The 14,829-nt window shown below is 35.8% G+C and overlaps 1 protein-coding gene across 4 annotated transcripts; it reads left to right on the top strand.

Annotated features, from left to right (window-relative positions):
• The first annotated feature begins 715 nt into the window (after window positions 1-715).
• On the top strand, window positions 716-13,724 carry LOC111015219 (uncharacterized). Of its 4 annotated transcripts, none has more exons than XM_088123138.1 (9): window positions 716-1,174; window positions 3,749-3,829; window positions 3,954-4,013; window positions 5,797-5,840; window positions 7,561-7,603; window positions 7,700-7,771; window positions 7,862-7,963; window positions 8,480-8,610; window positions 13,517-13,724. In XM_088123138.1, the coding sequence occupies exons 1-8, from the start codon at window positions 794-796 to the stop codon at window positions 8,597-8,599; spliced, it is 903 nt and encodes a 300-aa protein (XP_087979264.1). In that variant the 5' UTR covers window positions 716-793; the 3' UTR covers window positions 8,600-8,610; window positions 13,517-13,724. The 4 variants fall into 4 exon arrangements, 3 of the variants coding, with proteins under 3 accessions (XP_087979264.1, XP_022145870.1, XP_022145869.1); XM_022290178.2 differs by lacking the exon at window positions 13,517-13,724 and adding an exon at window positions 9,333-9,612 and having other exon boundaries at window positions 717-1,174; XR_002601994.2 differs by lacking the exon at window positions 13,517-13,724 and adding an exon at window positions 9,333-9,612 and having other exon boundaries at window positions 718-1,174; window positions 8,480-8,747.
• The last annotated feature ends 1,105 nt before the right edge of the window (window positions 13,725-14,829 follow it).

The raw sequence follows: 14,829 nt of genomic DNA, 5'->3' as shown, positions 1-14,829 counted from the left end.
GTACATGAAGTGTGGTGATGATCTTAAGGTTATGACATCTCCTTTCATTCTTCGAGATGAAGCTGACTATTGGTATGATATCAATAAAGATTGTTGACGATCATAATAACCATCCAAGTACTTAAGTTCCTGACACAATCAAGGGTGAAAAGGAGGCTAGGGATAGTTCTTCAAACTCATGCAAGGGAGTATAATTGTAGCTCAAAACGAGCAAAAATTCATTGAACTAGTTCGTTTTGTCACTGATTTGGTTAACACTCAAACAAAGAAGATCAAGAGATTCATTAAGGAGTTTGAATAAGAACATTAAGAGTTTTATATACCTAAATGAACTTGCTACCTACTTTTTCTTCTTCTCCTTGAAGTTACGAAGTCATTTTGTCAAGTTGCCGCAATATTTCTTTCACTCAAGATTGGGTTTCTTTACTAGGTGTTCTGCCAGTGTCTTTCGAAGGAATTCACGTTTGGCATATGCTTGTTATAATCGAGATTTTTGGAGATGATTCTGTACTACAATTTGGTAGGGGCACCCACTTGAGAAGCTAGTCGCTGGAAAGAAAAGAAGCGACAATGAAGCTCAACGCTGCCACGGTCTCATGAACTAAACTTCACCCCACATGTTGTCGCACTTAAAAATAAAAATAATAATATATAAATCAAAAGCCAATTTTCCAAGGAGTTAGGCCGAATCTCCGGCCTGGAAAAGCCCAGTCGGCCTGGGCCTAATCAAGAATCAAAGTTCCCATAATTTTCTCGAGTCTCGAATGTTTCAATCCCTCCATTTTTCTTCCCCATGATTTCTGGGAAGGTTTATCCACCTTACTCCACACCATGGATTTCCCCGCCAACACAGCTTCATCTTCATCTTCGTTCCCCAGTTCCTCTTCTCAAAATCTCCAGTGGACTCAGATTAATTAGCTCTGAATCCATCTCCCTCTCTTTTCCGACCATTTCTGCTTCTAAACCCTGCGCCAAGTCCGTTAGATTTTCGAATTCAGTGGCAAAAGTTTATCGCTATGAGTATGAGGGCCAAAACTCGACTACTTTTTCGGACTTGGAAGACTTGTCCGAGAATGGAGTTGTCTATAAGAAGACATTGGCGATGGTGGAGTGCTCCATGTTCGCTGCACTTAGTGGCTTGGTCTACTTCTTGAGTAATTCACTTGCTCTTGAGGTTTGTTCGCTCTCAGTTTCAACAAATTCGATTAATCCCCCCATTATGCTGCTATTTCGGTGATTTTTTTTTCTATTTTTTAGATAATATTTGTTTTGTTTTTTATGGTTGTTTTCTTTAAATGAGAGGGATGCCCTAAGTTCATGTGGTGTTTGGCTTACTTTGGAAGAATTTTTCTTTATAAACAACATATCTTGGGGTTTGTTTGGTGTTGTCTTAGAACTACCCTTACTAATACGGAAATAAACTGAAGAGAATTCACGTGTGTGTTCTTCCATGAAGTGCAATATTCAATTCGTAGTCCGACTATATATATATATATATATTTTTTTTTGTTTGAGTTTGACACGGGATGGGGAATTCAAACCTCCAAATGGAGTAATTCCTTAACCAATTGAGCTATTCGGCCACTCTAACTAATCCTACTAAAACCTGTTGTCTACAACCAACTAATAGTAAAATAACATAATCCAACAGCATGAATTTCATGTACTAATCAATATGTGGAATGAAGATTAAAACCATCCATTTTCTGTAACAAAGTAAAATGCAGGAAGAGCCTAGTTGAATTGTGAATAAATCAATAAATGCTTAAGAAAACCATTGGGTACCGTATGATGAACAAAAAAACAATCAATCTCGATGTATGTAGCTCTTCCATAAAGAGCTGGATTAGAAATGGCTAGTTTGTTGGTTATCATAATACACGAGATGAGAGAGACAAAAAAATACAAAAATCTTTTATCAACGAGCGATCTCACTAATTCACTATTTAGTTGTAACTTGTAAGTAGTAACAGTAACCAAGTCATAGTCCTCAACTTTTGGTGAATGAGAAACAATCAATTATCTTTTCTCCTTCCAGTATGCAAGAGCATCACTTAGGAAAACACAAAAAACTAGTGACAAAACGATGTGTATCAAGGTAAGCATCCTAATCAACATCCAACAATGCCTAAAGTTGAAAAGAGGAACTGGCTTTCTAAAGAATACTAGGAGTACCCTTAATATCCCGAAGAAAATGTTGAACAAAAGTCATGTGATGGTCTTGAGTTTAGCAACAAAAACAACAAAAGTAATATGAGGATATGAAATTTGAAAATATAACAGCTGCCTAATAAACTTTCTGAAGTGGCTTGTTGGTACTCCAAAGTCTTAATATGATGTAGGATGTGTGATTAATTTGATTTAGTATGTGTGATATATAGTACATGCTATTTCGAAGTACTTCTTCTCTCAAGGTAAACAAAATTGCAGCTTAGAATATTGGGATGAAAAATCCCTGCCTACATCACCATTCAATATTTGTTGGCCCAATATTGGCAATCACAAATAGAAAAGTGGTTAGTCCTTATGCAACTAAAAACAAAGGAAGGAAAGCCATATCTACAATGAAAGAAAGAGAAATAGGGAGCTGCATCTAATGGCTTAATAGGTATAGATTCTTCGAATACAAAGAAATATCTTCATACAAGATTGTTACCATATGAAGAATCAGCTTCAGCTTTGGGTCCATGGTGGGAGACTGAGTTACAACCAAGAAATCCAGTGTCTTCTGTAAACTGCAGACAGTAATAACTCTGAGAAGGCTATATGCCAAGATGAGACCTGAAAATATCCAAAACAAAGGAGAAGTATTAAAGAACCCAAGTCTTGAGTGAAAACTTAAGGCTGAAGGAAAACTTTTACAGCCTTGATAGTATCTGGGCAAGGACCCGTGATGGTAATATCATGATTATCATCAATATAGATCGAAAAGCCACAAGATAACGAGCAACCCCCTTAGTAAAGAGAGAACAATCAGACTTAGGCTTGATAAAACCTTTAGATAGCAGTACTATAGAAAAGTTTGTGAACTGCTTGTTTGAGACTGTAAATAGACTTTATGCCAAAAAAAAAAAAAACAATAATAAAAAAGAAAAAAAAAACAGAGAGAGAGAGTGTGTGTGTAGATAGATTTATTTTATTTACAAAACAGACCATGCACACTCATGAACTTTACATTCAAGAAGCCATGTAAACTTTCTAAAAAAAATCACCATTTTAAAAAACATTCTCAATATCTATTCATGTGTGTGTTTTGCCATAAAGTATGCGTGAGATATATTCAACTCATGGTCTAACTAATCCTGTTAAAACGAATAGCAAAATAACACATATAACAGTATGTGTTGCGTGCACTAATACTTGGGAATAGTTTTTTTTTAAAGTATTTTTTAATAAAAAGATGATATCTTAGCTTAGTTTTATTCATCTTTGTAAATGAATTGTATAATCTAAAAAAATGAAGAAAAAAATGGAAAAAACAAAATAGCTTGTCTGATATTTTTCTTGACATGAATACAAGTTTTATGAAAGTTCTTATACTTTTCCATGCTCATCTGTTCCTTGTAATTTTTTACTTGGTTGAAGAAATTTATGTTTTTGATCAGAAAACCTCTTTCCCGTGATTCTTTGGTTTCAACTTAGATGTCTGCAAATGAAGTTACCTCCTATATTTCTCCATTCTTTAAAAGTAGTTAAATTTCTCAAATTTTAATTTAGTGCTGTTTGTTACTTATTTAATATTGGACAGAATTACTTCGGCTGTTTCTTCTGTCTACCAATTGTAATCTCTTCAATGAGATGGGGCATAGCAGCTGGGAGAAAAACAATGGTCTGTAGCTCTCCATTACAAAATTGTTCAATGATTGGTTTCACGTTATCTTGTTATTTGTACATTTTCTCACTGTATTAATGTAAATGTCTAACTTGTAGCGTATGATCTTCTTTCAAGACAGGTGGCGACATTCTTGCTGCTGCTTATTTTGTCTGGTCCAGTGAAAGCTTTAACCTATCTGGTGAGCATGATTTAACAGTTCATCTTCTTAATCTTAATTGCCTCTAGATTTATTTTCTTGTTTCTGAAATATAAATATCATATAGGATTTAGGAAGATGTTGCTTTATAGCCTATTAACCCTATAAATTTTCTCTTATGTAGAGGAAAACGAGAGCAAAATCAGGTCAATGGCTTTCTTAAACAAGCTTAAGATTTTTTCCCCCTATCCGAGGAATAAGCCTCAATTTAATTAAAATTGCGTTAAGAAAAATCATAAAATAAATATCAAAGTATTACCAAACTTAATTATGTAAAAGAACCAAAAATAAAAATCACTTCTAATGATTGTAACTTTCTTAAATAACGATCCTAAAAATCATTCAAGTATTATTCTTCAATGTTTTTTAGTCCCTGGTGGCAAAAAAAGTACCATTCCATTAACTTCCATACCTTTAAGAGTAAACCGCAAATCTATTCTTCTTTCTTCTAACTATTACATGATGAAGTGCAAAGACTCCAAGCTGCAATGTATTCTCATTGAGGCACCAACCTCATTCATAGGAAGTGAATGCCTCTTACGATCCAAAGAAGGCATGAATTTATAGAAAAAAAGTTTGAGCCTTTCCCCAAAGCAAGTCTCAAAGGCCTTATAAAACCTTATCCTCGGAACATGTTATGAGAACTTATTTCCATGTTCTCCGGGCCTTGAGTTTAATTAAGAAATAGTAGGATATTTAGGCTCTGCTGAATATATGGATATAAATTAATGTAGAGAAAACAAACGATAGAAATTGAATGAGATGAAGAGCAATCGGTGTAGGCTAAAGTTAGAACTACCTATGCTTGAGATTCTGTAATATTCTTTTTCAAAATGAGAAAACTGCTTCATCCATCTCTACCTGCAGCATAAAACTAGGGTTGCAAATGACTGGCCTAAAACCAAAGACCAAAAGAGACTTTAAAACAACAAAAACTAAAGACAACAGCAAAAACTGAAGACAACAGAAAATACAGAAAGAGGCCCAAACCTTAAGGCCCTGTCTGGAAAATAAGAAACAACATAACAAAATAACTCAAAACCTAGATCTTTCATAAAATACTCTATCATAAACACTGATTGTTTTGCTGCATAAACTACCATCAGTTTCGGGCGTTTTGTTCATTATTGTTTTGAGTTATTAATATTCTGGAGAAATTGGCATTAGCAAATTATGATTAGTGGATGGTAGAATTATAAATAGCATAGGGCTTAGAGGGAATGAGTTCAAACCATGGTGGTCATCTACCTAGGATTTAACATCCTACGAGTTACCTTGGCAACCAAATGTAGTAGGGTCAGGTGGTTGTCCCATGAGATTAGTCGAGGTACGCGCAAGCTGGCTTGGACACTCACGGATATAAAAAAAAAAAAATATCTGTTAGCCCGTGACTTTTATTTGCATATGTGCAAAATGTTGGTTTTGAGATAAAATGTTTTCCTCTTCAACTATACTGGCCTGCTTGACATTGCTGCATTTCTTAGTATTCATAGATATTCTCATGAGACTGTTTTTGTGGCCTCACCTTGAAGTGCCATTTTTAGATCTTCATGTAATTTTTGTTTCTACCATTTGTGCCAATTTGAGAGTGTTTGTGTATCCTTTTTGGCTTGATATTTTCTATTTTTGTGTATTTTCAATATATCTTTAGATGTTCCTTAATCCTTATCTTATTGAAAGAAAACAAAAGAAAAAAGAAACTTGTATTCAATTGTTCACCTTCTTCAGCAGAATACCTGAGTTTGTTTTATGCTTTCTTGTGCAGCTTAAGCATGGTTTAGTGGGGTTGACAATGGGCTCCTTGTGGAGGTAGGTGATTCACTATGCATTCTACTACCCATAAATCTTTAATTAACCTTGATTTAGGCATAGGACATTGAGGATTCATAAAGTTTTTTTAAATCTCTATATGCTAGTGGACAATTTTCTTCTGGTATACCAAAGGTATGGAGTTACTATTCTAATCTCAATGTACCTTTACTTCAATTGTGCGCTTTGAAACTTATTCTGAAAAGATAAGAAGATAATAATAATAATAAATAACATTAAGAAAAGTAATGAAGAATTCTTCACATTGGACTATTTTAGGAAAATTGACCGAAATAACCTAAAAAGGTTTTCACTTTGCTCAAATGACCTTGTTTGAAAACTTACTTTTCTAACCTAAATCAACTTTTTCTGACATGCCAATCGAGATGAATTTACCGTATTACCCTCACTTTTTGAAAAAATGAGGTGACAGAACTCGGGCAAGTTTGAAGACTACTCGCCTGGGTTTTTTCTACAAAAAGCACATTTAATGGCACCACTAACAAACCATAACCTGGTTACTTGCCCAGATTAAACTCGCCCGGGGTACAATAAATTCCAGAATTTATTGCTCACCAACTTCTACCTACGAAAGTATTAACTTGTACCCACAAATTTGTATTTTTCCATTATTATTTAAGAGAACAAAAATTCTGAACGTGAATGCCTTGAATGTTCCCTTTTGCAAAAACCACTGTTTACAAAGCCACTGTTTTTTTGTTTGGCCTAAAACCTGCCCAAGTTCGTCCCAAGTAAAAGTTGTGCAAAAAGTTGTGCAAAAACAAACTTGTGCAAAAACCACGGTCTGACAAAGCCACTGTTTTTTTTTCATCGGCCTAAAACTTGCCGAAGTTCGTGCTCAAGTAAATGACACGTTCAGCAAACTTGTGCAAAAACTTGGGGGCGTGTCTCCCAAGTTTTCGTGCACGTTATCATTTTGCACCATGACTTGTGCAAAAACACGTGCAAGTTGCCACATTCTTGCCTCTGTAACATTCTCCAAGCTAACAAGTGGCCAAGTTTGAGGCCGGGGAAACATGCAGATTCAACGAAAATGAGCAACTTCGCATGGGTTTTGCCCAAATTTTTTGGCAAAATTGTTCTTAAAATAATTTGCCGGAGAAGAAGTCGAACAAACGAAGACAAAACAGAACAAATTTCAAAACAGAGTGCCAACACTGAGTCCCGTGAAGCGAATTTTTTACCTTTCAAAAAAATAATCTCAGTTTTTTTGGATGAAGGGTTCGAATCAATGGTTCCCCTCGGCACTCATATCATATATGCAATTGATTTTACAAAATGGAAGTGAGGAAAATGTTCTATTGAAAAAATGGAAGTGGAGAAGAGAAGAGATGAGAAGTTTGAGAATGCAAGATAAATAAATGGGAGAGGGAAGAGAAGAGAAGGGAGAAGGCCAACGGTTCTTTTTTTACATAAGGGACATCATTGTAATTTTGTATTTCTTTTAATTAAATAAAATATTGATTTAGGTTAGAAAAAGAAGTTTTGAAAGCTTAGGTCATTTGAGCAAAGTGGAAAACTTTTTGGGTCAATTTTGTTAATTTCTCATTTTTCTACTTGCCTTTGGAAAAAAATTGCCATTAGATAGATTTCCTTCATCTAACTACGGATAAAATCTTGGAGAAACAAGTTTAACGGCATCCTATTCCTATAGGAGAAGATGGCCATTATGATGACTGCTTCTGGTTTTCTATCTCAGGCTTGGAGCAAATTGGAGTATTTCGATCTTCCTGTGCACAATCGTACTGTTTCCTCTCTTTTCCAACACCCATTTGAACAAATGATTTATCCCAGTTGTTTATCAATTCGACTAACTGAGGACATGACTGTGTGTTTAGGTTCGGGCACTCGGGGCAGTGGGGTATGTCTTAACATCTTCATTCTTGATAAGAGAAAACATACTAGCTCTGGTAACTAGTTATTTCCTTAATTCTGTTGCCATGCTTCAAAGAAATCACCTCTGAAGTCTTAGTCTGAAACACTTCTCCATTTTCTTGCAGATCACTATTAATATTCATGCTTCCCTCACCCTTATCTTGACTGCCTGGGGTGTAAACTTGATTCCATCAATGAGTGCAATATATGCTATCTTTGGGACGCTGGTATGTTTAATATTCCCCGCCTCCACGAGAAATTCTTTTAATGAAGCTGGTGCAATGTAGCTTGTACTTGTATGGCATGTAGTAGAAAGATTAAATTAATATTAATTTGGTTAAATTACAATTCATAAACTCTCAAAGTTGTGTCTTATAAGTCTCTGAACATTAAAAAGTGTTTAGTAAGTTCTTAAACTTTCAACGATTCTATCTTTTGAAAATTAGGGATGTATAAGACATATGATAGAAAAGTTGTGAATTTATTAGACACAAAATTAACTGAATTTTTAAAAATGTCTAAATATGCTAGAGACCACCTATCAGACACAAAATTGAAAATATTGGAATCTCCTAAAAATTTAAGTTTTTATGTTTCTTATCAAAATAAAATTAAAGTTTAGGAAGCTATTAGACCCAACTTGTAATTTAACATATTTATTTTAACTTTTATTGGTTAAGCACAAACAACACTGTGCTGGACTTGTTTCGTAATTTATTCCTGCTCTCTTTGTATCCTGAAAGGTATTGCTGAACTCGGGATGCTTCATGTTTTTGCTCCACCTTTTGTACTCCATATTCCTTACCAGACTTGGCCTGAAGACTTCATTGACATTGCCAAGGTGGCTGGATAAGGCGATGTAAATATAAAACGGGTATTAATTATTTTCATGATGAAAATTTGCCATTTATTCTCTCTTTTTTCTGGGGGAGGGAGGAAAGGAGGAAGATAGCTTAGGCTCAATGGAATGTTTCATTTGCACCCAATATTTTCGAGCCCATTGGCCAGAAGGTACAGATTGTTTTTAATATGTTATTATGTTCTAGTTTCTATATTTCTATGCTGTCTGTGAAAAATGCTGGGCGATTTATTCTTATGTGTATGTATGGACGATGCACTCGCTCAGTTTGATTGAATGGAAGGAACTATTTGTTGGGGGGGGGGGGGGGGGGGGGGGGGGGGGGGGGGGGTTGGGGGTGGGATTTCAGATTGCCACTAGTGGTCATTATATCAAATGAGCTTTTCAAAATTCTTGAGAAGTTTGATCAGATTTATAACATGTAGAGTTGAATATGAAACGCCTGTGATCTAGATTTACCATGTCAAATTCAAAAACATTCTTTAAATTTTCGAGATATAATTTGTCTGAGCTTAGAAGTTTATTAGTTTGTAGCATCTATATTTTCAATCGTACCCAGTATTATAGATCTCTGACTTATTTTTGGGAAAAGCTCATCCAAAGCTTGAATTAGAAATGTAAAGCTCGAATGTCGATTGTCGAATTTTGTTTTTGTTCTTTTATATTTTGTACTTTTTATTTTGTGTGAAAAAATATCAACCTAAGATGTCAGCATGGAACATATTGGTCATGTGCAGGAGAATAAGGTTCCTCCTCATCGAGTAGGCAAGTATTTTCCATGGACATTGTGAGACATGCACACAGAAATTGTGATGGACAGCTAGGAATGTTTTAAATTGAATAATTTTACTAAATTTATCTTCCTTTGTTGCTGGAAGACATGCACACACATTGGATGCATTTTTCAAAATGCCCAAGGTTTCAAATATTGCAATAATGTCTACTTTTTAATTTTGTAAGTCTTTTTAGTTCAAGAATTATGGGTCTGAAAGAAGGCAATAGGTGCTTTTATCCATTTGTTGCTTTGATTAGGCCGACTACTTACTTTACGTATTCGGATGGGCCAAATTTACTAGATTTCATTAGGGAAATCCTTACAAATGGCTACACACAGGTTATCGTTAAGAAAAATGGTCAAAGTTTTTCTAAATTGTATGGCATGGTCAAAATTGGTTTCCTAAAATTTGACACAAAATCTCGTAGTTCAACTCTAACTGCCTTTTAGCCATTTTCGTGATATCTGATTATTTTGGTCATTTTTCAAATTAAATTATTTAATATAGTCATTTCTCTAGTTGCGCCATTTCATCAGGTGTCTTTCAAACTTCATTTTATTTTTGGTGTAATAGATAATTTAGTCATTTTTCTTAAAAAGCTAAAGTTATGTATAGATATTATCATATTTTTAATATTTATACTAAATAAATTAATATCATACATAATAGTTTACCATAGTTTAGTAATCAATATTATATATTTGTTATAGAAAAAGTAATCAATATCATTTTTCATATCAATGCATTGAATTATTATTATTTTTTTACTCGAATGATTGTGGACTGGAGATCAAGCTATACACCTTTAAGATGGTGATAATTATCTTATCCATGTATTGTGCTCAAATTAGTAACACATCAAAAATTATATTAATATAAATTTGTTCCTCTAATATAAAATTCTGGATCTGTCGTAATCAACTCTCAAATAATGACCTCAAGATTAGTTAGAGGTGAGCAATTATATAATATAGTCTGCATTTGATGTCATTAAAGCAATGGTTGCTCTTCATTCGTGGAGATTGTCAATTGTTGATAGTGGTGTTAAAAGATTTTCATTGATCCAAATAAAATTATGTTGCCATTAAAAATTATACGAGAGTTAAAATTAGCTCAGCGATAATTGACACCTGTCTTAGATTAAACGATGAGCTTTCATTCAGTAGTTTAAGCTAGTCAAAATAATTATTCTTGTCTCTCAATTTTAATTCTAATTTAAAAATATTAAAGTCCCATTTGGAAATAATTTTCTTTTTAATTTTACATTTTTAAAAATAAATTTATGCAAACCATTTGCATTTATATTTTGTGAGCCTATGGTTGAAACCAAGTGCTATATATAGAGCAAAAATTGATAATTGCTCAGTGTAGTAATTATCGATCTTCCCTATTGTCTCAACACTTGTCTCAACATGATTGAATACAGATGATGAAGAAGATGGCCGACAGGATAGGACCCTTGAAAGGCATCTTTATCTTTAAAGAATCTTATCTTTTGAAAAGAAAAGATTACGATAAGATTTGTAAAACAGGTCTACCACAAAAACTTATCTTTACCGCGCGGAAAATAAATAAAGTAATTACAAAAGTAAAGGCGGAAAGTAAAGCTGATATGTCTGCTACTGAACAAAGAAACTTGCTTAAGAAGACGATAATGACGTCACCCGGCTTCTTCTAACTGGCGAGGATCGAGGATTCTATATATCATCGTATAGGCATTACTTGCTTTCTTTAGATAAAACCGCTCCATCCAGGGACTTACTCACTGCCTCCTGCCTAAACTGCCGAAGGAACTCTATCTATCGTAAACTAGAGCTGCCTTTGAGATATAGAATCCACTCTTCCCGAGCCAATCCTTTACGCTAACCGCATTGCCTTGTGGTTGGTTAATCCACGATCAGAAGCATGCCATCTACCCCATCGATTTTTTTCCTGAAATTCCTTCACGTAATAGCAGACTGGATATATTTTTGATAAGATCAGAATACAATGATTTTATCTGAGAAATTAAACGGAATTTAAACAAATTAATTTACAAAATTTACAAATATTAAAAGTAAAAATTAAACACTTGGAACTATCCAGATTTAGATTTATTAGTAGGGATGTGAATCTAAAAATGGGTCATTGATATCGTAGTCGTCGAAAGGATCGAAGTTATCTTCGTCGTTGTCGACTACGTCGTGGACAAAGGCAGAAGATTCAGCGTCTGCCAGACTAGCAACGACGCACGAAACCCCTAAGGATTTCTGCTCCTAATCCGACAACCCGCAGCTGCCCGATCCGCATTTGAGCCTTTCGCAGCGTTCTTTCTCCTCGGGGATGTTTTCGTTCAAATCGAGCAACTTCCGGTGCGACTAGTGCTCGACTCCCGCTGCAGCAGCCCTGATCAGCAAACGTTTGGCTCTGATCCGACGACCCCAAGCTCGGATGTGTGACCGCTGTCCAGATCTGTGTTGATTTCTTCGTTCCGACGACACTCGATGTCCACTTATCCTTGTTCGAAGTTGGTTTTGACCTACCCACTCCCTTCGGCATATATTCGGCGTTACCCATTACTTTTCAGCATCGAATCAGCAAGCTCAAAGCCTTTCGAACTCGATTTTAGAAGCTCGAACCTTTTCAGAAGTGACCCAACCATAACCCACGTGATTCGGCGTGGGTTTGTAGGTAACAAATCACCCAAACTTAATTTCAATGCAAATTAAGTGTTTCTAAAATGAACTCCAACCCAAGTTTGGTTGCTTTTGGATTTAGGAACCCTTCGGCGAGCTTAGTAGCGCATTAGGACTTTGTTTGTAAGTAGTCCTTACTTGGGGATTGTTTGCTGTATGTTGCCATGAAATGACTGTTTGATTGTGGGTCTATGATTGTTTGAAATTTATGATACCTTATAAATGTTGTTTATGTTATAATTGTTGAGTAACATTTGGAAATACATATAGATGTGAGATATACTGTGTTATGAGTTATATACATGTTGGATGTAATATTGGTTGGCTAAGTTGGATTGATACTGTGTCTTGGTTAGGCTGAATGTGAAAATGGTGTTAACTGTTTTGGTTCTATGATTTGTCATGTTTGGAGCATGCTGACTTTGTTGTGTGTATTGTATTTGAAAATGAACTACCGCGAACTTGTTTAGTATAGTATATGTTGGCTCTCTCTTTCGAAATTCGAAGCATGCTGAATGTCAAGGAAAAGGTTTTCTTGTGATGCTAGATGACCATGCCTAAATGATAGTTGCATATGTTCGTGTATAATGCCTGCTGCATTGTTGTGAGGTAATTTATGCATGGGTCATGGCTTATGAGCATGTAGGACTCTGGTAAGAGTTCCAGGATGTAATGAAGTGAATGGAGGACTAACAAGGCCAGAGGGTTGACACGTCGCTAGTTGGGTATCGAGGCTCCCGGTAAAAAGATTAGGGATCGATACACCAACTTCGTTAGAGATGAGTGTCGAGGCTCTGGGTACAAAAGGTCGGGGGTCGGCACGATGAGTCTAAATGTTGGATGAGTGTTGGGTCTTGATGTGGTGGCGGTCAAGGACCAATACGTTGAGTAGTCGTCGAGACCTTGGGGATAAATGTCAAGGGCCGATGCACAGTTCGAAGCCTTGGGGATAAATGTCAAGGTTGAACGCCAAGCTTCTGTAGAAGAGTGTCGGGGCCTTGGGGATAAATGGCAAGGGCCGATACAATTCGAGGAGTTAGACTTGGAGGACTAACATAATGTGATAGGTTAGAAATTGCTTGGAGGCCAAGGACCAATACGTTGAGTTGTTATTGAGGCCTTGGGGATAAATGTCAAGGTCCAACGTCGAGCACCGTAGAGAAGTGTCGATGCCTTGGCTATGCGAGGTCAGGGGTCGGTGCGACTCGAAGGAGTAAGTCTTGGAGGAATCAGGAAAGAGAACTAGTGAGTTGAGATGTGAGGATTAGTTTGACATGTATGGTGTGTGTTTAGTTAAACTTATGCATAAACTGCTTCTTTTAATATGTTTCTTTTCTTTTAAGGCTCGAATTTAATGATAAACATGATGTGTTGATTCTTTGATAAACATGCTGTTTGTGCGTGACCCTTCAGATAATGGCTGCTTACTGGATACCGTGGTTATACTCATCCCTCTTTTTCCCTCTCCAGTTTTGCAGGTAACGAGTTGACTCTTGGAATGGTGATGGCGAGGAGACTTGATTAGAGAGACCATTTAACACTGCGTTGTTAAGTTTCAAATTGAATAGGATAGTTATAGTTGTTTACTTGTAGCTTGAGTTTGTTTTTAGATTAATAAATTGGTTTGTTAAGTTCCATATTTAAAGAATGTTTTAGGATTGCCAGTTCGTTATTCTTTTGAGAACATTAATTTTGTTTAGCTACTAGAATTGTGGTGATGTAATTTATTGAGGACATTTATCATTATAATACATTTGTTCAAGTTGAATTTGAGTTAGCTTTTGGCTTCGCTGCTATTTGAGAAAGTTAGATTCGTGAAGGAGAGGGTTTATGATTAGCGAAGATTTCATTGAGAAGTTTTATAGTGTTGGATTGTTATTAAAATATTAACTGTGAAGACTTTGAGTTTCGTTAGAAATTTAGTGTTGTTTGGTTTGTTTAGTGAAAGTTTTTAGAAGTGTTATTAATCAGAGTAGCGCAGTGGAAGCGTGGTGAGAATTTGTCATAGTTTATTTCTAGGTGGTTTTAGTAACGTGCCCCACTTTGAGTTGTTTGAAAGTTGGGGGCGTTACATGACCAATCACACCTCGTAGATGATTAGTGGCGACTCCAAACCCTAATCTCGAAAGAGACCCTTCAGGGAATGATGTTGGTCGTTCCGCGTCGCAATGATGTTGCGACATCCCTGTTATAGGCAAATTCTACGAGGAAGTTATTCCTAGCTGTAAGGAATTGACATAGTCAAGTAGGCAAGGCAGATATCTTCCAAAAAGTTGTGAATACCTCTTTGAAGCTTATTATCGTCTGGCTTCTGTGAAGAATGGTCGTTCTCATGTCTCTATCAGCTATTGGATCTCTTTTTGGTTCACAGATGATTTAAGGTACGCCAAGCCTCCTACTCAAAAACCAAAAAAAGACATCTCGTCCTCGTTTGACTTATAATCCAAACGGTGCTTCATTCGAATGTCGTGACTCGTCAAATAAAGAGAGGTGTTTGTTCCATGATCTCAATATAGAAGATGAATGGAGAGATAAAACATATTTGGCTGCTTTCATTTCTTGTTGGTTATGTGTCTTTGTGTTTCCTCGTAAAAATCTCAATTTCCTTCGCCTTGGAGTTTTCAGGGTTGCTGGCCAGGTAGCCGATGAGGCTATTTTTAGCCTTGCTGTCCCAGTCTTTGCTGATATTTATCACGGGCAAGGCTAAATTTTAAATCTTGTCTACCCATGCATTATGTTTATTGTTGGTTGGCTCGTTATTTCAACACCCATGGAGCTTCTGG

Source organism: Momordica charantia, assembly GCF_013281855.1.
Source record: "Momordica charantia cultivar OHB3-1 chromosome 4 unlocalized genomic scaffold, Mcharantia_2.0 BLBB01000004.1, whole genome shotgun sequence".
In the NCBI taxonomy this organism is placed as follows: Eukaryota; Viridiplantae; Streptophyta; class Magnoliopsida; order Cucurbitales; family Cucurbitaceae; genus Momordica; species Momordica charantia.
This window is presented reverse-complemented; position numbering and strand designations above follow the sequence as displayed.